At 44.2% G+C, this 27,478-nt stretch overlaps 2 protein-coding genes across 4 annotated transcripts in view; both read left to right on the top strand.

Moving 5' to 3' along the window:
• The window catches only part of LOC120960045 (uncharacterized), a 38,836-nt gene extending 38,230 nt beyond the window's left edge, over nucleotides 1-606 (top strand). For all 3 annotated transcript variants that reach the window (XM_040383951.2, XM_040383953.2, XM_040383950.2), the window contains one exon: nucleotides 355-606. In XM_040383951.2, the coding sequence (XP_040239885.2) occupies nucleotides 355-604 (250 nt within the window). In that variant the 3' untranslated portion in view covers nucleotides 605-606. The remainder of the gene's footprint in view (nucleotides 1-354) is intronic.
• LOC120960046 (serum response factor homolog A-like) lies at nucleotides 606-25,664 on the top strand. Its single transcript, XM_040383954.2, has 2 exons — nucleotides 606-1,443; nucleotides 22,167-25,664. Exon 1 carries the CDS (start codon nucleotides 857-859, stop codon nucleotides 1,334-1,336), a length of 480 nt encoding a protein of 159 aa, XP_040239888.2. The 5' UTR covers nucleotides 606-856; the 3' UTR covers nucleotides 1,337-1,443; nucleotides 22,167-25,664.
• The last annotated feature ends 1,814 nt before the right edge of the window (nucleotides 25,665-27,478 follow it).

Below are 27,478 nucleotides of genomic sequence, written 5' to 3'. Positions count from 1 at the left end.
AAGAACTCCGCTTAACTCGGTTACCGTATCGTCCTGGACGATGGTACTTTTTGGAGTGCATGGAGCTCATCGTCAATTACTGCACCAATATCTAGCAAGGAATTGATGCTACAATTAGTCACTTTCTAGATTTTGAAGGTTGTCTACAGTAGAATTTATCATTTAGAAGATGTCTAGTAATCTCTGTTGATAAATGGAAGGATCAAAGTATACAAATACTATAATAAATCACTCTTCTGCTAAAGAACACTTTATTTGTGATGTTGTCACATTAATCCCAATAATAACAATCAAACGCCTACATTGAGCTGTCCTCTAATGCCCATTTCGTCTCTTTTCCCCTTTACTCTACAGTGCCCAGAAGGGTCTTGGACCAGGTGTTGGCGTCCCTCCAACCGGAACCAGCGTTGGCAGCCTGTCGCTAACTGGAAGTGGATCTTCCGGTGGTGGCCTGAGCGCCTCATCCGGTGGTAGCATTAGCAGTGGCAGCGCTGGTGGTGGAGGAGCAGCTGGTGCTGGTGCCGGTGGTGGTGGTGGTGGTGGAGGTGCGAGCAGCTATCACAGTCCATGGCAATGGACTACGATCACCGCGACGGGCGAATGACATTATGGGGCTCGTAAAGAGCCCGCTGTTGCTGGACCCCAATCACAGACGGATCCACTGAATCGACAGCACCACAGCAGTAGCAGCAACAACAATAACAACAACAACAACACTACCAGTACCAATAATAGCAACAGCAACAACAACAACAATAATACCAGTAGCAACAGTAACACCACTAGCAGTAGTAGTGGTGGCGTCGGCAGCAATGCCGGTGCTGGCACCGCTAGTGCAAACGCGTCCAGCCACGGGATGGACGGGATGGTGGGATCGTTCAATCAGGCATCGTTCGGCAACAGCCTTGGCAGTCTGCTACAGCAACAGCAAAGCCAGCAACAGCAGCAACATCTACTGCAGCAGCAACAGCAGCAGCAGCACCATCATCAGCAGCAACACCACCTGCAGCAACAAAACCACCACCAGCAACAGCAAGCTAACATGATGAACAGCGCCTCACTAATGCAACATCAGCAACAGCAGCAACAACAGCAACATCTACATCATCATCAACAGCAGCAGCAGCAGCAACAGCAGCACCATCAGCTCCAACAGCAGCAACAGCAGCTCCAGCAACAGCAGCAACAGCAGCAGCAACAACATCAGCACCAACAGCAGACACTCGGTACCGGTGGTGGACATCACCACGGCCTAACGGCGGCCCAAAGTGCCGCCATGATGTCGCAGCGAAACCCGTTCGGGTTTGATTTCAATCACTTCCAAAGCAACTACTAAATGGACGGCAGCCCAGTTGCTGTTTTCAACACGCCATATTTGTTCGCCGCGTGCTCCGAAGGTCACCCTTCCCGGTACGCGGTGTTCTTCCACGCAAGTCCTCGCAGGTACGTACATTATTGCGCTAACGTCGTAGAACTGTTGTACTGTAGAGAGTGTCCAGAATACACACGTCAGAATTCATCCAGTTTTTTCTCTGGGGGATAACAGAACCATCCCTTAACAGGGGAGCATCATCAACCAGCTTAAGTTGAGGGGTGTCGTCGCCTCGCGGGTCACATAGAGCGGGAACCATGACCCTTGTGGAAAATTCATTTAGATTCTGTCAGCAGTTTCCTCTCCCGCTTTTTTTTTGCACATCTCAGTCTGCGCGCATGTGTGTGTCCACGTTTACTTATTTATGTCTCACGGTGGACGGGTTGCGGACCACACCACCCCATGGGAGAGTCAGCCATTTTGGGGAATGACCCGCGTAATTTCGATCGCCATGATGAGGTGACATGTTTTCGTGTGCGAGTGGAAGTGCCGTTTTTCCCTCTGCCTTTGCCTGTCCATTCTCCCTGTGGACATTCTCGCGGGGTTTTTGTGCGCTGGACACACGGAAGCCACAGCCAACTCCAAAACGATTCTGTCCAAAGTCGGGTTGAGACGACGACCGCGCTTTGGTCGTCGAAACGCACACCGTCAGCTCCAGTCCCTTCTCGGTGTCAGCATGATTTGTGGACACATGAGATTGTTCATGCAATTATGGAGTTTCCACTGCTATCTCGCTACCCTTTGAGTCTTTCTCTCTATCGCACACACTCTCTCTCTCTCTCTCTCTTTCTCTCTCTCCTGCAATCGAACTTCTACTTCATCTTCTTCGCAACCATCTCTCCCTCCCAGTGCTTCAATTAGAGTCGACCACATTCCAGTCAAATAATATGCGGGTTGCTGATTAGAAACCGCGCCCGCATTCCATCCGCCTCCTCTGCTTGCGGAGCGCAAACGCACGCTTCCTCTTCACGAGCCTGTGTCTTCACACACACACACACACACACGGACGGACGGACGGACGGGACGGCGATATTCAGTAACAGCAAATTTGAATTAATTATCTGCCGCGCCTGATTTGTGTGTTGGACTGTGGCGCGTTGCGTTGGTTGTCATAAGGGGAGGAACCCGGGAAGGAATAGCGCGTGTTGGAGTTAAGCGGATTGAGATGGGTTTGGGCCTGTACATTCCCCTTATCTCCGAAGCTGTAATGGTGCTTCTCCTGTAAAGGGTAAAGAAAAGATTATTTAATTTTGATTATTGTTATTATTTTAGGCACTTTTCCATGCACGAAATTGATTAGAACAAATGGCTCAAAACCCAACTGGCTTGTGCGCGCTGAAGACTTGGACGCCCGGGAAGACCCGGCGTGCACACAGGTGTTGTGTGCGTGTATGGTTTGCTTGTGTGGTCGAGCGACATCATCATCAGCATCATCAGCATCATCATCAACAGCATCATCATCGTTTCCCGGGGCATTCTATGGCAGTTAATACTTGGTGGTTGATTTTGCAAGATCCTTCCAGCTGGCCGGGTGCCGTTTGCATCCGTCCGCTGTCGTACGGCTATGTCGGTTTTGAGGTTTTGTGAGCCTCTCTGTCTCTCTTTCTCTCTCTGGCCACATCATACACCCCGTAAGTGCAGCAGCATCGCGCACGCAGCAACAACAACCCCCCATTTTCAATCGATCCGATGCGTCCGGGGAGGCATCTCTCGCTCTCGAGTGTGTGTGTGTGTGTGGCACAAATGGCGGGGGGAGGCCCTTCCAAAAACCACCGACCCCGCTGTATGTGTGCGCCCGAGCTGGTCGAAAAACGGATTCACCACCACCCGCCCACCCAAACCGCTAGAAAGTGCGTGCCTTGTGCGTATATGTATGTTTACGCGCATTGCACCTTTTCCCTGACGAAAATCTAGCTCTCCGGACCCTGGTGTGTGGAGCACGATAACGACGACGACGACGACTACGACGGTGGGGTCCCACTGCTCGCCCACCGGAGCCATATTTACTTGCAATATATTATGTTTACCATTAAAACCGTCACACAACGGACGGAAGCTGAGCGGCTTGGGTCCGGCCTAGCACTGATGTGTGTGTGTGTGTGGTGCCCTGGCAACTAGCAGCTTCAACCGGGAATCCACCCCCTGGTAGCGGCAGCAGAAGATGAAGAAGAGCTTCCGCCCGTTGTCTTTCTCGCACTCTCTCTCTCTCTTCGGCTCTACCCACATCATTCTGATTCGTTGCCATTATTTTGAAGCTCAGCGCGCGAGTTCGCCAGCTCGAAAGGACACCCAACCAACCCAGCAGGCTCTCGGGGTTGCTGGGTGTACATAGATCGAACGGTGCGCTCTTGAAGGGGCTCGAGCGGGAAGAGTTGACCTCGCCGGTTACCCCCCCCCCCCTCTCCCCCCCCCCCCCCCCCCCTACCCCAAAAGCGCACCGTTGCATTGTGTGTGGTCACTACGCACCTACGCCGCGCTCCTGCTCCTCCGATGGGGAGTTTTCAGCCTAGGCAGCACAATTAATGCCTAGTACTGGGCCTACACACCCAACCCGGAGGTTGTGCACACGACGGTGATGCACACACACACATACGCTACGGTACACCATTGCACCGAACCACCTTTTGCTCTGGGCAGGAGTAGTGAGGAATGCGGAACTCGATTGGGAACGGCACGGGATGTTGTATTGCGTACGGTGGCGAGTCCTTGTTGCGTAGTTCAATTTCTAACGATGCTTTCACCTACTCCATCTGCACGTTGGAGTGTGTGTGTGTGTGTATTTTTTCTTCTTTCATTTCTATTGCGTGCCATTTTTGCCTGGCTGCACACACCTGGTTACCTGGGAACACGATCCCGGTTCGAATGACCACAAAACCCATGCGCTCGTACGATCATAGCGTGGTGTTTGGGGATTGGAGCAAGGGAGGGGAGTTGAAGTATACGGGGAACGCTCGAAAAAGGCATTTACATCTGCATGACCGGAACCTGAACCCGGTCTGACACACACATGCCTCTCTTTTTATCTCTTTCCCTCTCACTCTTACAAGTGGTTTGCCCAACCCCGGCAAAGCTTCTCAAAACCGCACACACACACACGCACGCACATTGAATTTTGTTTTTAGAGAAGCAGCGCGAGAGCCAGAGAGGAGGAACAACAAAAAATAAGCCCAGAGATTCAAAATGCCTAATGCCTGGTAGGAAAATTTTCGGACGAAGCCTATACCCCCCCTCTCTTTCTCTCTGGTTTGGGGGGGTGGGGGTTAATGCGTATGTGTGTCTGCATCTACGATTGGTTTCGCGCCTTTAGATGGAAAATAAACAGCACTGTAGAGCGCACCCAACGGCGGCACCATGAGGTTCGGTTTTTGGGGGAAAAGGTTCCACCTACCGTTCCGTGTTGTGCCCAGTTGGCCACAGCCAAACACACACACACACACATACATGCACGCATAACCCTTGGCCGCTTCCTCCAGCGCTTGTCTTCCCATCCGCGTATACAGTGCGTAGTTCACGGGGGTGCGTGTAGTAGCTGTTGGAAACTGGTGTGCTCGTCGTGTACACACGCACCCATACCAGCAGCAGCAGCAGCAGCAGCACCAGCAGAAGCATCACACCCGGAAGTGGGCAGACAGCAGGCAGACCAGTGGCAGGTTTCGGGAAGGATCCTTATGCGCGCGCGCGCGCGCACCAGAACTCCCCAAAAAGGACACCGACGACGACGACGACCACGACGACGAGGACGAAGTTCACGGCACGCGACTTTCCACGTCCGGTTGGAGATTCGTGGTCTTTGTGTGGGGTTCGAATACGCGCTTCCTCTCCCTTCACTCGGAACTTCCAAAACTCCGCGACCAAAAAAACCCAAAACTTCGGTACCGCGCGTCCTCGTCCTCCTACAGCGTTCTCTCCAACACAGAAAGCTCTTCAAGGTGTGTTGGGCGAGTGTGGTGGTGAGCTGTCGTTTTTTGTTGGTCTGGTTTTTCAGGGTGCGCTCACTCCTATTTTCGGTCGTTTGGTTGTATGTGTGTTTTATATTTAAATATTTTAGACTGGTGGTGTTTTCTTATTGTTACTTTTATGTATGTGTGTGTGTGTGTGGGGCGCTTTTACTACAAACTCTTCCGCCTTTCTCTCAGTGCGTTTTCCACGAAAAGCTCGTTTGATTGGTTTGATGCTTGAGTTTGGGAAAACAATCCAAATAATGTAAACACGCAGTGAAGATAGTGGAAATGCACCAGCACCGCCGCGGAAACTTTGAGGATGATAAGTTTGAACCTCCAAAAAACTAAACGAAACTCCCCCGTTATGGTATCTTTTTCTTCCCTGCTTCCCCTAATCGGGGAGATCGGGGAAACTATCAAGTAGAGGGGGAGTTAAGGGAGGAGTAGTAGTGTTTATGTTTATTTGTGTGTCTGTGTGCGGTGTAGTTGGAGCATTTTATTGCCCTTCCCTTGCGGTGTGTGGTGTGCCTGCTAAAAGATCCTGGAAGTTTGGGAATCTCTCTCTCACTCTCATGCTCTCTTGCAAGCACAAAGAGTAAAAAAGGATGGTATGATAAGCACATTTTTGCTGCACGACCTGCTGCTGGTGGTCTTGTGCTGGTCTGGTGCTGGTTCGGAGGGCGCACCAAGGCACAACAACAACAACAACTACCGTGGAACCATTAAAGTCATATGACAGAAAATCAATAATTCCGGAAGAGAGAACACACCCGGGCGCGCACAAATGACGGCCAGGATGACGGTGACGATGGCGACGACGACGACGACAACACGGTGACAGTGACGACGAGGACGACGGTGACGACTTGAGAGCGGATTCCAACTTCTGAATCCTTTATGTATTATGGGAATTATTTTCCCCGTGGTCCATCATCTCTATTTGTATGTGTGTATGTGTGTGTGTGTGTGTGGGTCGTTGACAGGTGGTACAAAATTGGCATTTTTTGATTCACATTCACTCGGTCACAGGAGGGAGATAAGAAGAAAAAAAATGAATTCTATAAAGATCCTTCAGGAAAAAAAATCAGAAAAAGGGGTTGGTAGTGGTGTGAGAGTTTCTATCTTCTTTTTTTATATGTGTGTGTGTGTGTATTTGCTTTGCACTCCTGGCAATGCTCCTTGCTTTCTGCTGGGTCGCGTGCGTATTCCCACGGTGGCCCTCTTCAAGTACTTCCGGCATGGAAAGGGACACCAACCACCCTCCCATCTCACACGTTTGAAGTGGATGGATGTTTTTCTTGCTTCTTTCCTTTCCCCGACTGCTGCTCTTACTGTCTATAAGGGAGAGAGTGAGCAAGGGAGAGATTTTGGGGATGTCTTTTCCCACACTTCCCACCGAACGTGTTTGCCCGATCGGAGGCTCCCTCCGAACACTGCGATACGATAATCCTCACATCGCTTAATCCCACGTGAGCCAGCAGGAGAAGGAGTGATCGAACGGCAGGGCCGAATTCTGTGGCAAAAAAGGGTTTTTTTTTGGAGGGGGAGGGCAGAAGGAGCACATGCCCATCGGCACACATCGTTTGCGTGTTGCACTCTACCAGCAAACACGCACACACTTGATGTTTGGGGCCGTATTTTTGTATCGAAATGCGTATGATGTCCGTGCGTGTGTAATTCTCCACCACCACCCTTGCGCTGGAGGAGATTTGGAATGTTTCTAATGAAATTCTGTTCGGCCTTGATTGGAACACCAGGTCCGTAGGGACGCCACTTTCTGCACTCGTTGGTATGCGTGTTCGTTTACTTAAATGTGTGTGTGTGTGGTTGGATGAGACTGAATTGAAGGCCCCGAAATAAATATATGCTGACAGCCACGTTAACGTTGCAGCATTTTCCCGACAAAAGCAGAAGACAAAAATGAAAAATAAAACGCCTGCCACAAAATGGGCTTGTGCAAAATTACATATATTTTACAGTCCGCAACGCAATTTGTGCTCTGACCGATGCAGCAGCAGCAGCAGCACAAGCACATACTAGACAGCAGGTGTATGTGGTGTTTAGGGGAAGCTCTCTTTATACGAGCCCGATACGCAAGCACCACCACCAAAACCGTGTTGTATAGTGTAGAAATAACTTTGCAAAGCAAACAACATGTTCATTTGCGGCGGCCATGTTGATTTTACGTTGTCCGAACCTTCCAACCGTACTCATATGAGTACTTTGCACACTTCCACGACGACGCCGACGACGACGACGACGAAAACCGTGAGAAAAGTAAATTTTTGACCTTTTGCAAAATGACCTGAAACCACAGCCGCCGCGCGTGTGTGTTACTGTGTTACGTGCAACGCCGTGCTGGGTCAGTGGGCTGAATTTAGTAGCATCACACGAATATTTCGACTTTGTTGTCATTAAAATCAAATTAATGGCGAACCTCAAATTGTGTGTGTGTGGGGGGGGGGGGGGGGGTCTTTCCCTAGATTGGGCAAAAGATTGTTACGCAACCCTGAACACACGGTGGCTTATACACATAACTTTAGGCGGCATTTGTGTACATTGTCCAAAAATGCTAAGGTTGGAAGGTTGTTGCTAACGCTGATAACACTTATACGTCCATGCAGAGCTTTTGAAATGAGTAATTTGAGGATAGTTTATGTTTAGAATGAAAGGCTCTTTACCGACAAGAAATGGCTCAACATTTAGCCCTTGTTTTACATTCAAGATCGTGTTTAGGACATGCTATCTGACAAGTTTGGCACATTTTATCGAATCTTTTGAAGAACAATTTTGACCCGTTTGTTAGTTTAAATCTGAGGGCTGAAATATCATCCCAATTTTTGTTGTTCGTTTTCAATTTTTTCATATTTTTTCATACTGAAAACCTTAAGCACCTGACGTAATTTCAGCAGTCAAATGTGCAGACAAACTAGCTGAATTTGCAAATTTTCTCAATATTGGTTTGTTATTTCTGTTTTTCCTCACCTGCAGCTCGTGTAGCTAACTAAATATACTTCTGGGATGCGACAATATATCTTTATTTCTTTAAAAACAGTAAGAACATTCAGTTATAGAACACACACGCCTTTAATGCTAAACAGATTTGTACCATTCGCTAGCGAATAAGGGTGAAGATCTCTCAGCGCAAAACTTCTTTTGAAGCTGATGTACAGGTTTTGATTCCCTTTCCGATCTCTTTAAGATTCGAACTTAACCTCTGTCTTAATTCAAAGCTGACAAACTCCGCGTTGATAACTACGCTACAGAGCTAACGACACCGTGAACCCGTTAAAAGTACAATAAAACACTCAATCCAAAAGTGAATGAAGTAAACTGTAATAGTATATATGTATATCCCTCTGCTAATAGCAGGTCATCCTCTTTACGTTCATCAAGAATATGTTAAACAAGTTTGTAAAGTACCAACAATCATCGTGAACCACGTAATTGTAGAAAAGCAGTGCATGGTAACTGCCCACATTGAACCCATTAACCCCCAGAGGGCATTAAAATGTAATTTGAACTCGCCCCGATGAGTCCCAATGAGCTCACAGGTTTGCAATTTGGTTTGACATTTCAACCCAAAGTCGTAGACATCCTAACTCTCCCTCGCACAAACTTCTCAGAAACGGTCAGTGACAAAAATCATTACAGTGCTGCTCTACGAAATAGAGTTATGATTTTGGCCCGACGAGCTTCCCACGATCGTTCTACTCCATTGCCACTTACGCGGCTCGTTTTTTCACCTCTGGCCAGTTTGGATTAGCGTAAGTGGAGCGCAAAAAGTGTACTGCGTGTCTTACTTTTGCGATTGCGTTCTGTCCAATGTTTCCTCCAAACCTTTCCTAACCCTCCCGTACCGTCCCGTTGTCATCCTCTTCGACATTGCTGGTGATGATCGGGCGTACCATCAAAAGAAGGAAATTGTGCTATTTTCGATTCTATTAATAGGCTGCGTTTGGCCAAGCAATGATGCAAGTAGTGTGTGGCGTTTTCGCGTGGTGTACTTGCAAAGCGTGTGTGGTGAACAGTTGACTGTGCGCTCGTAAGAAACACTCACTCTTGGCTGCAGCCGGTCGGTCAACCCACTGCTATTGCGGTCTAGTGGTCTGCAAGAAGAATTTAGGACAGTTTTTGATGTCGCTTTGTTTTTTTTTCTTCTTCTTTCCTTCTGGGATATTGGGGGCAACGGGGTTTGAAATTTTAGAAATGTATCTTCGAATCGTTTAAGAGAGAGCATTGGAGATGTAGTAGATCTTTTTGAAAAGATCTCAGAATTTGACGTAAATATACATGGATGACATTTAGAGAGACAACCTTAAATCATGAACTAAATAAGCACGCAAATATCATGGGAATTTCGGGAAATAGCTGCTTGATCGTCTTTTTATTGCTGCTATGATGCAGAAACTTTGTGACATTTGCGGCATTTTACTGATCATCTCTTTGTTGTGAGTTGATTTATATCATTTCCAAGTTTTAATTACAAATGTAGGCAATTCTATAGTCATCACGATTATACATGGTTCCATTATAAGGCTATCCATCGGTACATTTCTCATTCAGCTCATTCTTATTCTTTCTGCAAAAGAGACTAACGATTGTATTCGATCGTAAAACCAACGTGATCGATCGGCGGCGCCATTCTGGCATCACACAAGCGCAAATGGTGCAAAATTTTCCATTTGGCAATTGTTTATTTATACAACAGCGAATTTTGGAGGGCAGAAGAGGAGTGGTTGTATTTACCAGCGGAGTGGTGTGGTAGACGGTAGAAGCAGTAACACACAGCAAGCTGTTAAACTGGAATCGTGTTTGATCTGGCTGTTGTATTCGCCATCATCATCATCATCATCATCGCCGCCGCATTGCTCGCTTGCACAATTCCACCTTTTTATCAGCTCTTTGCGCGAGAGCAGCGGCAAGTTTTGCGCGCCGTTTGCACGTTTCCCACCACGCGTTAGTGATGGCTAACGTTCGTTCAGCAGTGTGGTGACGCTTGGAGTTGATCGCGCTCGCGTTTATGTACAATAGTCTCGCCTGTGACTGTGAGAGGTCATAGTCCTCCTGTTTAATTCTTTTTTTATTTACTGCGTGTGGAGTTGTTCGGCTTCATTTTCGTCTTCGTTGTGACGAGTGGGTTCCCCTTCCATGTTTAAAAACCCCATAAACAGCTCGTTAACAGTGTTGGCAATGTGTTTTTTTTATTATGCGTATGTGTTTGTGCGATCGTTTTGCAACCTTGTGCAGAATGGGGATGGTTTGAGGGAGGTGACTATTACTATGTACCAAATAAGTCGCGAAATTGGCGGGAGTGTAAGAAATGTGGTAGAAAACAAGAATCAGGCTTTATTTTCGTGTGTTAGCGTTTACAGAGGCGTTCTGTAACAGTATGACAGTGTTTAAACACGCTTAATTAATTATTTAATTACATCAAGCTTAATACAAACACAACTTGATTGTAATGTTCTGATCGACTGTCAACAATCATTCTTTGCTGCAATGAACATTTATATGTCTTCTTTGACTTATAAGCAAACGTCTGAAATATGAGGCTATAGAACCCTATAATGTAAACGACATAACAGTACGGCCAGATTCCATTAGAAAACCCTTGAAGACATCACCTATCACTGGGTTTTAAAGGTTCTCATCTGTTTCTTTAATACGTTGTATGTACCAAGGTTGATTGACGTGGTAAGGCTGCTGTTCCGATCACAAACCTTCAGTTGTTCTGGTTGCTGTATCTGTTTTTACCTAATCCAAGTTAAATGAAAATTCATTTCCTTGAATCTGTATTGAGTAAGACTTGAACGTTCAAGTTCTTCTGTCTGTGAGATATGTTTGTTTCTCAGCTGATCATTTTCACGATCAATTTCCTAGAATACTGATTACCTATTACTATGTATTTCAATTGCTCAATTAGTTCAAAGTTTTCATTCGGTTCGGAGTTCGGTTCCGCTCAGATGCCAGTTCAAGATTCTGCGTCGCTGGGAATCCATTAGTTATTATTTCAATTTCATGTTGCATATCGCCTATGCATCTTTCCATGTAGATTTCTATAGAAGATCTGTAAAGATGTACCGGCTTATTAGTAAAGTATTGCTAGATTTTGAAGAGCTTGAGGATAAATTGAGATAGCATTTAACATCGTAGGACCATATCTCAAGCTCTCTACTTCTCGAGAACAGTTACCTATAACCAAGACAATTGGTATATAATCTTAAAAATTTTCTGAATCTTCAGAAACATAAAACATTCGTTGTTCTTCTCTTGTCGACAGAATGATATAAATATTGTGCTCTGAAGGTATAGCAGTAACATCCAGAAGATCCAGAAAATTGAAATATCTCTTCTCTTTGCGCTGTAAGATCTTGAATAAAGTGATAGATAGTTGTAAAGAAACCAGCAACTTTTTACTAGGACGCACTCTTTAAATAGGTTACATCAAATTAAATTCATTTCATTGATCTATTGATATGATCTTGTGTGAGTTTCGAGCATCACAGTACTATGGACCTACTCTAATGTCTGGCACTTCTCTGAATAATCATTAGCATTCTAAACGTGTATTTATGTTGCAAAACATCTTAAATTGCCTTCGAAATGGAGAAAATATTACATAAAAATGAGCGTAAAACAAAGTGTACCATATATTCTCCCTCCCACAAACAAAAAAACGGCTACAATCTTACCAGACGCCGAGAAAAACACAACCCTTAACCGGCTTAAGCCTGCCATTAAGATGAAAAAGATCATCCCACCCAGTACGTTCTAGATGTAAGTTGCGATCGTTGCTTCAACCTCTAAATCTTCTCTCCTACCGCTGCCCCCATGAACATCGCGCAACCCCTTTGATTCCACCGACCTCTGGCAGCTGAGGCGTAACGAGGCAGAGTTGGCCCAGGAAAGTAATTACCCGGTGCGGCCTGAAAAATGACTTGGCAAAAGTTTTGTTTTCCCGCTCCCTGTGTGTGTGTGTACTACTAGCGCGCTCCCTATGGTATCGACGCGCCAAAAACGCTTCCCCCGCATGACGGTGCACGATGGATGTGAATGTGACGCTGGAAAATGGGTAAATCATGTTTGTGTCGTTATACGACGTTACGGTTTCTCTTCCCGCTGAATCGAGGGAAGTACACTTGCACACTTGCTTCTTCTTCTCGCCCCCCCTTGCGCTTTGAAGAGTCTTGCGGCGCGAAGCGTAGAATAATAATATCTTGCACAAACCTTCACCAAAGTGTAGCGCCTGAGGAAGCGCCCTTGTGTCCCCCGCAGCACTCGGTAGTACACCGACCGAACGAAGCCGAGCTTGTAAACGAAGCTTGAGGTACAAGGATATTGTACTAATGGTGTAACTATACGACTACGGTTTAGATGTACATCCCCGTTGCTTTCCTCTTTCGGGGTCTTTTCCGCACTTTTCGATCTCCCGCCACACCACCTTACCCAAGCGGCGGCCGGGAAGCGATTAATCTTTCTCATCTGCACTTTTCAATAATGATAAATGTGTGTGCATATCCTGCGGGGGATCGATTGCTGTCTGTGTGTGTGTAGGTTGGTGGTGGTAAGGTGGCCGAAACCGGAAGGATTGAGAGCGTGGCATGTGTTGGGACAGAACGGGAATTCAGCTTGACGTTAAAATGCCACCGGGCGGGAATGGCATTTTCCTTCCACTCGGCTCTCCGGATACTCGTTACTATAGCTTTGCATCGTATGCAAGTGAAAGGAGGGCGGCTCAATTGCACTGGATGGTAAGTGTGCAGTGTGTAATGTGTAGATAACATTTTTGTGAAATAGTTTGAGATGAATTACGGAGCAAAACAACAAAAAAAAAAGTGGGACGGATGAAAAGCAAACTGTATCCGCAAGCGATCCATCATCATTTAGGGCTGTGTTGTTTGAACGGAATTGGAAAGGTTTTTTGCATACTTTTGTTGTCATATTTGATCGTGTGCTATTACACTATTTGAGTCATCCTAGTTGGATTTCAATAGCTCTGTGCTTCTATTGCAGAGTTGAGTACTGTTTTTAGGCATTGAAATTCATTAGGCTTTATTATCTTTTTCATTTTTCGTTGTTCTTCAAACATAAGTTACATTTCCATCACAACGAACCACAATAAGAGTGTACAATTATAAAACTAATCTCTAGATTGCAAAACAAACAAGCTCCAACTAATTGCTAGAAAATGATAATGCGCAAACAAAGCAGCGCCAATTAATATTAGCATGAGCTTTTTTCTTTTCTCCTTTGTTCTCGTGTTTTAATTCTATCATATGGAGTGTGGCGTCTTATTCGTCTTTTTTCCTCTGCCTTTTTATCCCTCTCCCTCGGAAAAGCTTGTGTACTGGACGCCCGTGCACTCACACACACCCACAGAGAAAAAAGCCCAACCGAAAGACAGAGAGGAGAGTAATTGATTGCTCTAATGAAAATAAATAGCAGCGTAATTAATCATTCCATGTTCAATCATAAATTGTTACCTTCTACCGTCTCTACCTCCCTACCGTTGGCCGGAGGTGGCAATAGCGCCATATCGTAGGGCCAATAACGCTCCCAGGGTTATGGGTGTGTATGTGATGCATCCTCTCGCCGTCTAATGCATAATCTTTCCTTGGTTACGATGTTGGTTAGAGTATCGTGTGTACTGCGGCCTGAAGCTGCCGTTGAAGGGCAGGGAGCTCCGTTGCTTGCGTTTTGCCTACAAGTAGAAGAGGTTAGCTTTTAAGTAAGCAGTAAATCTTTACGGTATTAGCTGGTGGTGGAAGGGAATGATTTTATTTCTCGTAGAGGAAGTTCGGATCGTCCGATCTCGGGATATTTTTTCTTGATAAAGAAAATGCCTTATATGATTTGATTGAAATTTTAAAACATTTTTTAACCATTAAGTTCAGTTCAGAAGTCAGTTTGGAAGAGTTTGCACCATGGGAAACAATGCACACCTTCTTGAGACTGAAATGCAACTGTTCAAATTTAAACAATATCTGCAATACCAACTAAAACAAACTGTGAAGGGGCCATCCATAAATGACGTAACACAAAAGTTGCGTCAAAATAGTCAACAATTCTCTATGAAATAGAGGGTGATAGTTTTGCAATTAAATAAGGGAGTGTTTTGACAGCTGCGAAGAATGTAAACAAATAACCAGGTCCTTTCTTTTTTCATCCAACGAGCTGAATTGCGATAGTTAAGATCCGTCATATTGGATTTCTGCAATTGTTCACAAAAAGATGCTTTTAAGAAAAAAATACTGGTGCACTTCTGGAACGTGTCTATGTCGGTTGTCGAATACAACCGACATACTAGAGTACTCCCTAAAGCAACCCGGCAATACTACTTTAGAGCAACTCGAAATTATTTTTTTTATATTATTGGGGGCCTTTCCGTTTTAAGCTCGTAGGCTGAAATTTCAGCCTGTCAGCTTTTTGCATTGTATATCATTTTTCGAGCAGCTATCTAAGTGGGTATAATATACAGGTGGGCTTATCCCAAGGTGTATGAATTTAGAAAACTGATTTTTATCGCTTCTGTTTCTGAATGAAGATTTTAAGAGTGTTTTGTGTATTCGTCATGCCTTCAGAAAGCTTGCTTGAACAAAAGTTTTCACCCATCCTGTCAAAAAGTGATATTCAAATTTGGTTATAAAACATGCTATGAGACCACCTGGACTACATGCACTTTGATTCTGGATTCCATCACCAGATCTCTTTAATGCACCTTGGGATAAATGTAAACACCACCTTGTTTTGCCATTTTTCGAGCAGGTACTCGAATCTAATTCTAGCTTTGTGGCTAGAATAATCTAGACTGAAAATTGCAGGCTAGTTTTTTGTGTGGTTTTGTATGGAGTGTTTACATGATTTCAGCCTCCAACTGTCAAACTCCATACAAAAAACTAACTAGAATCGTGAAGGCCCCCATTTCTTGTAAGAACGGAAAGAACCATGAAGAATCATTTATCTGGCTATTGGAAATGTATTTCTACGCAACTAATGTTTATGTTTATTTTGTCACACTCAAATCTATCGATCGATCAAACACAATCGATCGTTTCATGAAAGTTTTTCACTCTTTCAGACCCACAGTAAAGCTTCCTCCGCTCAGAATGTGTTAAATATGCTACCTTGAGAATTCTAAATGCTTTTAAATTATTAAAAGACACACATTACACCCTTCTTCTGTTTTTCGTTCGGTCCATCCTTCGTGTTTGTTTGCACGAAAAAAGAAACTTCTCACATCGTCACATTTGCCATTAACACTCCCCTCGCGGCCGCAAAAAGGGTATTAGCGCGAGAAAAAGCAATCCAAAACGATAAAAATGAATGTCTGCTGGATCCTGTGTGTATGTGTGTCTGTGCTGGTGACACGTGATCGATTGGAAATTGTAAATAAATATATGTGTACTCAAGCAGAAGAGAGAGAGAGCGAAATCGATAAAAGCACTTCGCGAGCACGCCGCCTTCCAATCGTGGGGCAGACTCCATTATGCCGATTGGGTTTTTAGTGTTGTGTATGTGTGCCTTGAGTGCGGCACAAAACGACGACACGAGGACGCAAATGGCAAATGTCGGCAATTGTGAATCCTAAATCCTCTCAAGCCCCGAGATCCTCCCTGCCTGAGAGCTTTCTTCTTTGCAATGGAGCGAAGGATTTTCCCATCATTTTCTCTTTGCACGTACACTAACACACATACACAGCACGCCCTGCTGGCCCAACAACGGGCCGTGTTTTTTCCCTTCAACCGCAAACCCAGCATACCCGGGCCACTTCTAATTGGGACCGTGCCGCCGCCGCCTCCATCGACACGAAACGGGTGGTAAAGTTTTTAGGGGGTTTTTGCGGTCCTTTCCCAAGAAGAAGCCTCCAGCATGAGGGTGAAAAACGGATGTTTGTCGTGTGTAGAAGAGATCACAATGCCTCTCCCACCCTTGAAGGACGCAAAACTTTCAACAATTTGGGGAACTCGCGCGCCTTCCCCAGCTACACAGGCACGGCACACATTTCATAGCCTTTCCCGGGTTTTTTGGGAATGGGATGGAAAGGTACTTGTCGCGCACGGAATGTGAACCACAATTAGCCCAGCTTGCTCCGAGAGTTACTTTTGGCGATAAAAAGGGGTGATCGGAGGTACGGAGTTTTTGGAAGGTCCGATTTTAGGCTCTGGCCAAAAGTTGCCTCCGGTCAACACTGCAACAGTGAATCGGGTCTGTTAGTGTTTACGTGTTGCTTCCTTCGGTGTAATTGTGTTGCGTTAAAGCGAAAGGATTCAAACCGTCCCCTCATTCGCTCACCTTCACCGTCGACTCCACTCAGTTATGGTCGGAAATAATGATTATCATAAACCGCATCGCAGGTCGGCTGCCGGTGGTGTGGTGGCCTTTGAGCGGAACTGCCGGTTGCCGGTGGTCAAACTCATCGTCTGTGTGCCCAGGTTTTCTTTCGAAGAATTCCATGATGAAGGAAACGAAGGATCGTTACAAGATTTATTCGACTGTGCCACGTGCACATGACGGGTTTATTGATATAATTGTTTGGGCGTTTAGTTTAATGATTACGACGTCGTCGGTTTGATACGATCGGACGAGATTGTTGTGATGTAATGCATTTTAACGCAAATTGTGCTTTTTTAACGTTGCTAACTTGACGATACTTCAATTCAGAAAAAGAGTTGAAAGATCCCTTACAAAGCTCTGCTACTTGAATCTTCCTATCACTATGTCTTTACGAGATCTGAGAATTTGGTCCCAAGAACATTGAGAGTATCGGCGATAGAGTATAGAACTTGCATTAAAAATTAAGAGTGAATTTGTAGGTTTTTGTAAAATAATAACAACTCCAACTGAATGAAACGATCGCGAAACAGCGATCACCCGGTTATTGCGTTTATACATCATGAAGCAGATAAATGAATATCATTTCCGATGCACTCACATTAAACTCTTATAATGGACTTAATTATTATCATCACACTCAACCGCAACCGTGAAACAATCGGGGGGAAATGATAAAACGTTCATTTTCACCAGAAATGGCTACCGCCAAATGAAGATATCAATTACTCGCCATTTTATGCACACAACGTTTCGTTTTCAATGATTTTATGAAAACATTTAGCCAAAAACCCAAAATTTCACGTTCAATTACACGGTATTATTAATGCATACTCTTAACCACCGTCATAAACTGATCGTTTCAATAATGTTTGAAGTTCTACGTAAACTTCATTCCAGAACTGTTGTATGGTTTGTAGGTAGATTTCCGCTTTAACCTCGGATTGCTGTTAAACGAGGCAACATACCAAATTGATGAAAGCCTTACTAACTTATTTTAGACCTACGTAGGGGTGAGGTACCGATAGGTGAACGTCCTTTTTTAAGGTCGTCCAAGAATTCACCTAGCTCGGGTCAAAGGTCAGCACCGACAACAGCATGGAAGCTCTGTTGCCAACCGGTCAATTCTATAGCCTATAGCCCGAGGAAGTAGCACACCTGATGTAACGGTCTAACCTGGGACTCCGTACCTTTTGTTTGCTGTGTACTGTTGCTAAATGTTTTAACAATGCTTCGATGTATCTAAAGGTCTAAATTCTTGTTTACTGAACATGACCTAAAATCTATTGATTATTACTCGCTTACGCCTCTGGTATATGAATACTGGCGAAATCTGAGCAAACCCTCTGGGCCGCGTTCACAAAAAGCTGTCACTACAACAAGCTGTATGAGCTGTACGACCCACTAACTGTCGTGCAGTGCTCGACAGGCTTCAATTAGCTCCGAGTTATGTTATACGCATGGACCGGACACCGGACAACCCGTAAAATCCTTTTAGGTCGTACATAGAGACAGGGTCTTAGACATGTCCAAGATGAGTTGGCAAGATGGCGTTTAAGCAACGAACAGCAGGCCAAGACCGTGAAGTAGCATCGAATAAGAAAGTTAGTAAATAAGTCCTCTGTTATTAAGTTATGTTGGTGATGTGAAGTAAATACTTTCGGACCTTAGCTGGAACATATTTGATAACAGTAGTGTTAGTAACTATCAGTAATTTGACCCAAGCTTATCCCAAGAGACATGAACATGAATTCTTAAGTATTAAAATCGGTTTATAAGCAAATTTTATCAAACATGAGCACCAGAATCTACGTGCTCCGAAGGATATAAACAACAGCACAAAAAATGTATTTCAAATAATACATTGTGCGCTGCTGCACACCATCCGCAAGCACAATACGCAATGTGTAACACGTCGTAACGGGTCGTCAGCAAAGCTTCTAATGCATTACTCCGCATCGATTCTCTTCAATGACATTCAATTTGATTGGATTGATTGGTGGAGCAGGGTAGAAAAGGATCTACCTACAACCTACACCTAGTTTAGACATTTTTACCAACATTGCCCACACTCTCTCGCCCCCGCCGCGCACTGTATTGCTGATAAGGACGTGTTTTTCGGACAGAATCGAAAGCGAATTTTCTCTCGGTGCACATCAGCGTATGAGCAAACAACAAACGCACAAAACACCCCCGCGCCCCCTCGGGACTCCCGTTGGGGTCTATGGGGTGTATGGTGCGTTTTGTTCCACAAACAATTCCCAGGAATTGTATGCATCCTAAAAACCTGCCTTTTGCACTGGTCGCAGGGTTTTGAAGGGGACTGATGAGACTGAGAACTGAGAAACGCAATAACAGCCCCCTCTCCCCAACCATCCTTCTCGTGGGTTGGGGAGGTGGTGCATCGAGTGCAATGTGACAAACACACACACACACACACACACACACACATAGACGTCCAGAGAATAAAAGCCTTTTCCCTAGAATCAAGCCGTCGTCGTTGTCGTTAGTGTCGAAATTGAAACCATTCTTCCCAAACCCCATCCGACCCCCCAACCTCAGCGCCCTGTTGTGCGAGTTTCGATCTTCGATTTTGTATCAACCAACACCCAGACATATGCGTACGTGTGTGGGTGTGTGTGTGTATGTGCATGTTTGCTTCCGCAAATCGAAATTGCATCGGTGGTGCACTTGATGCACATCACATAGTGCGCAATGGAGTGTGGGGTAGAGGGAACGGGAGAGAGGTTCTGCTTTTCCGCGGTCAGGTCGTCTTAATGTACAGGCGCGTTCCTGGAACTGAAAGAGATGGAAGTGCATCCGTGTATGTGTGTGTGTGTATGCATAAGCGGAAATCTATCCATTTTCCCTTTATGTTGTGTGCGCAACACGAACACAACACACACACACACTTGCCATCCATCTCCCTTCGCGCGCGCCACCGATATGCAATCAAAATGTGCACCCACTGCTCTGCGCCCTCAGCATCGCCTGCCTCTGATATATGTTTTTGATAACCAATATATTATACTGCACACACACACACTAGGGGGAAAGGGGGTTGGGAGTTGGGAGAAGTGCTAAGGGGGACGTCGTTGATGCAAGTTGGGAAATAGTCATCTTTCAGCCGAGGCAGAAACCGTTCGGGTTTTATATGATGGTGGTTTAGATTTTGGTACCACACACACACACCCCACGGTTGCTAGTGGAGACGAGGCTGAAAAAGGGATGGGTGGGAAATGGAGGAAAGAGGGAAGGGCGAGGGAGCTCACTGGTTTCGAATAACCCGCTGGATGGAAACGGCGAGGCCTCGGTCGGTCGGTCGGTCGGTCGGTCTGGTACGCGTACGACGAAGTGCACACAATTCCATCAACCATCAAAAGCAAAACAAACAAGGCAGGCGGCGCGCCGAAGGCCAGGACGACGTTTGCAATGATGTTCCGCGTTTCTCATACACACACACACACAAATACCGATACACGCATCTACCGCGGGGAGACCTCAGTGTGCCGTGTGGTTGCTGGTTTGGCTGCTTTGGAGGGCGCTGTCATCAACTCTCTCTCTGTACAGCAACTGCGAAGACTGCTGTACTGTAGTACTTCCACGTACTTTGAATTCCATCGAAAAAGCATTGTGTTACAGTTTTTGGAGGTCCTGGGAATTGAATTCTATAGAAAACGTATACGTTTTACAGTGATGTATATAACTCCACAGAGTTCCAATACATTTTTGGAACTCCAAAAGCTTTTGTTGTATAGAAATTCTCTATTCTTCATAATATGCGGGTCATTTAGGGGTGTCTTCACCTTCTCCATAGCTCCGAACCCAAGGCCCCCCCTCCAAAAATCTCCAAACTCTGACGTCATCTTGCACGAGCATAAAAGCATTTTTTGAAATTAACTTCAATTCCCCCAAGTTTCTCCAAAGTCCGCGTACACACACCAAGCAATCTCCTCTACAGTGCGTGAGGAGGTCAGGTCCGCATCCCGCGGCACGCGAAAAAGAAGATCCCGAGATATAACAAACCTTCGCACAACAACAGGCCAACAGACCAGAGGCAGACCGTGAGGTGGCGGTACACACGAAAGCTTTCGCGCAGGAACGCATGCGCGCAGAACCAAACTTCCGGAAGTGGAAGATCCCGTAAAGAAGCACGCAATGTGAAGATGCACGGAAAGAGGGTGATGGGGGATGGTGTGCCGGGTTAGAGAGTTCGGAGCAACACCCGCTTGCCAACCGTTCCGAACCATCATCAGCTCACCGTCATCGCACCGTCAGTAACAACGCACCTGTGAGCTTTTTTGTTGCAGCTGCTGCTGCTGCTGCTGCTGCTGCTGTGAGGACTCCAACCAACCAACGAATGGAGGGCTGTGGAGTTCTTGGTGGAAAGCTTTTTTCTGTGTGTGTCTTTTCCCCTTTTGCGCTTTTTTATGTCAAAAAGAAACGAAGATTCTATAGCACTTAAGGAAGGCGTAGATAGAGAGACTGGAGGAGACTGGTCCTTTGCGAGGTGTGCAGGTGGCCCCGTGAAGCGACAAGTGTCCTCTTTTGTTTACATGCCTTGAAGAGAGACTGTTACACACTGCTTGATTGACAGTGAAATGGGGACAGAAGACAACCACCTGCGGGAGGTTGGGAGATGTATGGCTCTTACATAAATTCTACAAATTCAATTCATCCTCTAACAAATCGAAAGCATTGTTCCCCAATCTCCTCACGCACACTGCAACTGCTAATGGAAAGTAACACGCTAGAATCGAGGCGGGACAGAGACACACTCACATCTGGGGGCTTTAGTGCGAGTGTCTTCACTTTGAAATCTGAAATTCCAAAATCTGCCAATCTTCCTCAAACAACGGCAAATAAATGGTGCCTTGTGCTGTGTAACATAGAGGACAGCCCCGAGGTTCGGTCATTAATAATATCCGTTTGTTCCTAGAAGCTCGAATAGAGCGTAATCAGGCCTTTGTTACCCAGAGCAATGGTCGATAAAATTGGATGGCGTAGTGTTGGAAGCATTTGAATTGGGAAAGGAAGAACATATCGGAGTCGTCATCCACAACAGCATCAGCAGGGTCTTTGTTTGCAGGGGTGGAGAATGTTTCATTAAGCAAGGTTGCGCATATCGGACCAGCTCTACAGTCCCAATTCTTGGAAGTTTTCGAACCAATGTAAAGGGGGTCAAACGCTGTGTTGGGTTTTTTGTGACATTATTGTGCATGATACATCTACTCGAAAGATGGATGAAGTAACCGATGCGCTGGCAAAGTTTGTAATTGCTCCTCTGCAATATTGGTTCGGTGCGCAATATTGCCGTTTGGAATCATGGTTGGGTTTGCAATATATTGGAATGTTATTGCCGGAGAGCGGAGTACTCCAAGGAACAAAACATCCTCCCCCCCCCCCCCCCTCTTTCTGAAATAGGATCTGTGTTGTACAATTTCTTTAATTAATTAACATACTTAACGTTTTTGTCCTCCTACAATTAACCGTTTTTGCTTCGTCTCGTTTCATTTCAGATGTGTCACGGACAGACAGATCTCACTTACACAAACTCACACACCAAACCGAAAATGGAACAGTTTTAATGCTATATGCTGCAGTGAGAAGATCCACGGAGAAGCAGCAGCAAGAACCAAAAGCAAGACGTGGACGGTCCATTGTGGAACGGAACTGGAACTTAATTGATGACGCTGCATTAAATTGCTATCGGATCACTTTTGTTTTTTTTTTTATTTATTTCACCCTGGAGGAATCGCTTCTGTTCTCTATAAACCCTCAACAAATGGAACTGATGATGGTGGTGATGGTTGCGGGTGTGTGGCGTATTATGTCCAGAATGCTGTTGATGAAAGCTGTGCAAACTGAAACTGTTGCTGATGGTGTTTGTTTGTACGCTTCACTGCAAAAGAGAGCAAATGTGTATACCAACAAACAATCACATGAAGAAAAAAGTGGAGAGAAGAGAGAGAAGAAAAAGTAAAAAGAAAAAAATCAAAATTAGCAAAAAAAAGTGTAAAAAATAATAGTAAACGTTTTACCCCGTTGACGATCATAAGCTGAAAGGACGAAAAAAGATTGAAAACATCCAATTGCGCCAAAATTCAGTCCTAACTACTACTACTACTTGTACTACTACAGTGAGCTGTACATATAGCCGTGCATCGGGGAATGTAAATAGAAAAGAGAAGAGATAAAAAGTGTTACCCTAAAAACGGTAAAAGAAGCAGAACGAAACGAAACAAACACACAAAGAAATGTACATTTAAGTCCAAAAGTGACAAAGTAGTAGTACAGGTCGTGTTTGTATTACTCTGTAATGTAATTAGTGAACGAAAATTAATACAAACATCAAACAAAACACTAGCAAACAGACAGAGAAAGTAAAATGGAGAAGTTTCTCTTCTTCTCCCTTCCATTCATTAAGCAAATACACACACACGCAAACAAAAAAAAAACATTGTTAGAAGAAAATTTTAGGTCAAATTTACATGTGAAAATGTCACATTCGAATCCCGTAAAAAGAAAAAAAAACTCATAACAAAAATTAAACACTTGATAATAAGAAACTAGAAGCAAGACATGTGTATGTGAATGTGTGTGTATGTGTGTACTAGAGAGAAGAAAAAAAAAGGAAATGCAAACACGAAACAGCACAGCACTGTAATGAACACTACGAATTTTGTCAAAGACAGTGTAATCGACAGCGTTAGCAAAAGAAGCAAAGCAGAACAAATAATAATGCAAACGTAAAAAAAGAAGACATAAACAGAGAAAAGCAAACAGAATGAAAAAATAAGCTCCAGCTAAAAACAACAAACGTATAACCCCGATGTGTATAGGCCAAAACAAGATGGGAAAAAGCGAAAAAGCGGATGGAAATCGTGGGTACTTATCAACAAACAGGTTTACTAGTCGTGGTTGGACGCAAAACAGATAGACCAAATAGTAATGGCGTTTGTAAATATTCGGTTAAACAAAGGTAGCAAACCAAGGACGGCCGTTCCTTTCCGGAAACCAATAGCAAAGTGTCTCACTTTTCGTGGAAAACAGCGCTTGGGAGGGGAGAAAATGGAAGAAAAAAATGGAAAAGTGTACAGCCAGCACAGACACAGCGCAGGTTTATGAAACTAAAGAGCCCTTTCTTTCCTATGTTATATCGTTTACTACTTTTTCCCATTAGAAATTCTAGTTCGTTAACTACTTTAAAGGGATGAGGTGTAACACACACAGACACACCGAAACTATTATAACATTATAGAGCTCTTAACAAAACTGATCCCTGATTTCCTACATTGCACGCAGGAAGGAATTACACTACAATGCGCTTCGGTTGACCGGGCTTGCGGTGCTGGTCCCGCGCTCGAACTAGATTTCCAATAAGTTTATCGTCTTTATCGCTTACATAGAGCTTGTTATTACATTTTCATTAGACTGAAACGTGTTGGGCCATTGGTGGTTATTTATCGCTAGACAGATAAAAGAGACAGCAAGGGAGAGAGAGCATGGAAAGGAGAAAGAAAAGGTGCACGATACATTCTGCAAAGGAAAGGGTGTAAACTGCTAATACAACAGACACACACAAAGAGAGAAGTGTGCGAGAAAGATAAAATCTAAACCTGTTTCTAGTGAAATTAGCCGTAGTTAAAGTGAAATTTTAAAAAGCAAAAACCAACTACACAAAAAGGAGGAGATAGCAGAAACGGAGAAAGAAACTACACCAGAAAACCTAAAACTACTAAAGAAGAACGAGCGAAACAGTAGCAACAGAGAGCATTAGGAATGAAAAAAGATGAAAAGTTAAAGTCCACAGGTAATGTTTTGTGTATGTTTGGTTTTTTTAATGCAAAAGCAGAAAAAAAGGATAAGAAAGGGACAATAGATACACACGCACACAAACGCGCTCACACACGCACACAAATACACCATGCGCTTTAGCTAACGAGTTTGGCGTGATGTCCATCTCTGTGTGTGCGTGCGTGCGTGCGTGTATGTGTGCTCCCGATTGGCCTGTACCACTGTATGTATGTGTAGCGCGCGTGTGTGTGTATGAGTGTATGTCAAGTATGTGTGTGTGTGTAGTACGGCTACCAAAAAATAAAAGGCTTAGAAAGTAGAAAAAGGTCACAGCGAAGTGGACAGGCAAAGGTGTAAGGACAGTGACGTAGTGGTCGTATGAGTATAACAATTTGTTTTTAATTTTAACGAACTGTGATGTAAAAAACATATTTATTTATATAATTAAACAATCTAATGGACACACACACACACAAACCAAGGCTAAAGAAAAAGGCTCCTTCGATGGTGTTTGATTTTTCGCCCTCTTCGCCTCGGGTTTCGGGGCATTGCGCTCAGCAAAGCATTACTTTCAAGTCTTGTAAAGCAACTAATATGACGCAAAACGGATTAATACATAGCCAATAGTGTGAGCGTGTTTCTCTGTAACCCCTTGTTTTAGAAGAATGGGTTTGCGTGGAAGAAAATGGAATTGTGTCTCTTGAAATTGGGGGAAGAAAACCCTCACACTAAAACAGCAAAAGGCAACCGAAAGCTCCATGAAAGCTGTAAGCAATCAAGCGAAACAAGGAAAAGGGGGAAAGGAGCGTGACGGTGGTGTGTCCCTATGTTACTTGTGTATAATGTAAGCTGTAATAAGAAAACAAGTAATACTAGCGCAAGAGAAAGAGTGGAAAAGAAATGTTAAGAAAACGAAAACAACCAACACAGAAACAAAGAAAGAAGAGAAAACCCATACCACAAGGGCAGGGGCAGATGGCGATATATAGAAGTGTCTCTCCCTGAAGTACGAAAATAAAATAATCCATGTGTATAGTTGTAACTGTGTAATATCCTGACCCATCACACACACACACACACACAAACGCATCCCACTCCCCACTACTGTCCCCATGGCCTGCCGATGGGGCCCGCAGATATTTGATGGCAGAATAAGACGGAAACAAAACACCCGAATAAAATCACATGTACCCACAACGTGTAATGGAAGTTAAAACGAATGTAGCGAGAGAAAGTCATTCGTGTCTCGGCAAATGGTAAAGAAATTTGGTTTAAGTGTGCTCGACAGCTCCAGCACGATTCAGTCTGTCTTTCTGTCCGCCACCACCACCACCCGTCCTGGATCGTTGGGATCGCTGGCTGAAAGAATCTATTGGAGGACCCCCTTACCCCGTGAGGAGCTGCAATCGGGGGGAGTTGAAGTATGTCCTAGGCTGGAATTGAAGGATTAAAAGAACGATGACACGCTCTATTTTGGAGCCATTTGGTTGGTTTTTTTTTGTTTGTGGATTTTTGATATTTACGTTGAGTTTCAATTTCTAAAAAAAAATCGTAGCCAATGGAAATTCCTCTCATGAGTACCTTTCGCAATAAATTTACAAAGAAAAAGGACATCGGTAAAAAAAAAGTAAATTAAAACCGAGACCCGTTAAGTGAAAATGTATCAATGAGAAAAAGTCGTTCCAAAGCATAATCATAACAACCGCTCCAAACAACCAACACAAATCATCTAACCAGTAACGATTACATCAAAATCATCGTACCAAACTAATTAGGATTGCAAATCAAAAGCACACATACTTGGTGGTATTAGAAAAGCAAAAAATCTTTTGATAGAACACACAAGAAACTAGAAGAAAATGAAACCTACAAATTAAAATTAAAACCAAACCAGTAAAGTGTTAATAAAACAAAACCATTTCCCAAGAAAAAAAAAAACAAAACATAAAAAACCACACTAGACATCAAACATTAAGGAAGAAAAGGGTAAAACGGAACAAAACAAACAGAAAACAGGTATCATATTAGCGCGAAAGTGAAACAAATGAAAGGGGTGGGGGGGGAGGAAACATTTACTATTACACTATGGCCATTAGTTGCCCCTCGTCGCCTGCCATGTGCGATAAGGAGAGCGAAGGAACTAGAAATAATGCAGACAAACATATAAAGGCTTTAACGCCGCTGACGTCAGTCGTCGTAGGTAGTGAGCAGGGGGTAGAATAAAACAAACTGAATATTAAACAAATACAGAGATAAAGAGAGAGAGAGAGAGAGGAACAGTATAATTCTTTCGAATAAAAAAAAACAAACACATGAAAATGAAAATATACCAAGCAAAAGTGTGTTTTACAATGAGTTTTATTGTTATTTTTATGCCGAAAATTATAGTTGATCGCAAACATTTTCTTAACATTGCGCAATAAGTACCAAACAGCGAGCAAAAAAGAGACAGTTCAACGATTCTCTAAACATTTCGGCGCTCATTTGGCTACGCGGGAGTGGATTACCTTAGTCGGGCTCAATTAATTCACTGAAACGCGCGCAAAAAACTGTGTCAATTGAACGGTGCCGTAAGCTGCGTTCGCCCTTATTACCACAGCGAAGGCCACCTCGAAATCGAATTGTTCAATAGGTCGTTCACCCCGGCCACGTAGCGGTATGTGAATGGTAGCATGCGGCCACGGCCCCGGCCAAGGGAAAGGGCTTTAATTTAGTCCACCGTCAACCTTGTGCCTCGGAGTGGACAGCGCTTAATTAATATTGCATTAACTGGGAATGGGTTGGCTCTTTTTCAATGTGTATGTACTTTTTGTAACCGAAAGAAAAGATTAAACCATAAAAAGGTAATTTTTTTACTTTATTTTATAAGAATTGACAAACTGCACATTGAATAATATTCGCTTTTTTATTAAAATGGTTATAATCATCATATATGCATAAAGAATTTAAAATTATCGAATTAGTAAGAGATTTGATCACACATTCACAGAATTCCACGGCAATAACATTTTAACGTTTCTTTCGAAGCTACCGA

This window comes from Anopheles coluzzii, chromosome 3 (assembly GCF_943734685.1).
Source record: "Anopheles coluzzii chromosome 3, AcolN3, whole genome shotgun sequence".
NCBI classification, from domain to species: domain Eukaryota; kingdom Metazoa; phylum Arthropoda; class Insecta; order Diptera; family Culicidae; genus Anopheles; species Anopheles coluzzii.
The sequence above is the reverse complement of the archived record's forward strand: the minus strand, read 5'-3'. Positions and strand labels throughout refer to the sequence as shown.

Excerpts from the sequence above, each read along its gene's own strand:
- LOC120960046 (XM_040383954.2), top strand. The coding sequence starts at position 857 with ATGGACGGGATGGTGGGATCGTTCAATCAGGCATCGTTCGGCAACAGC.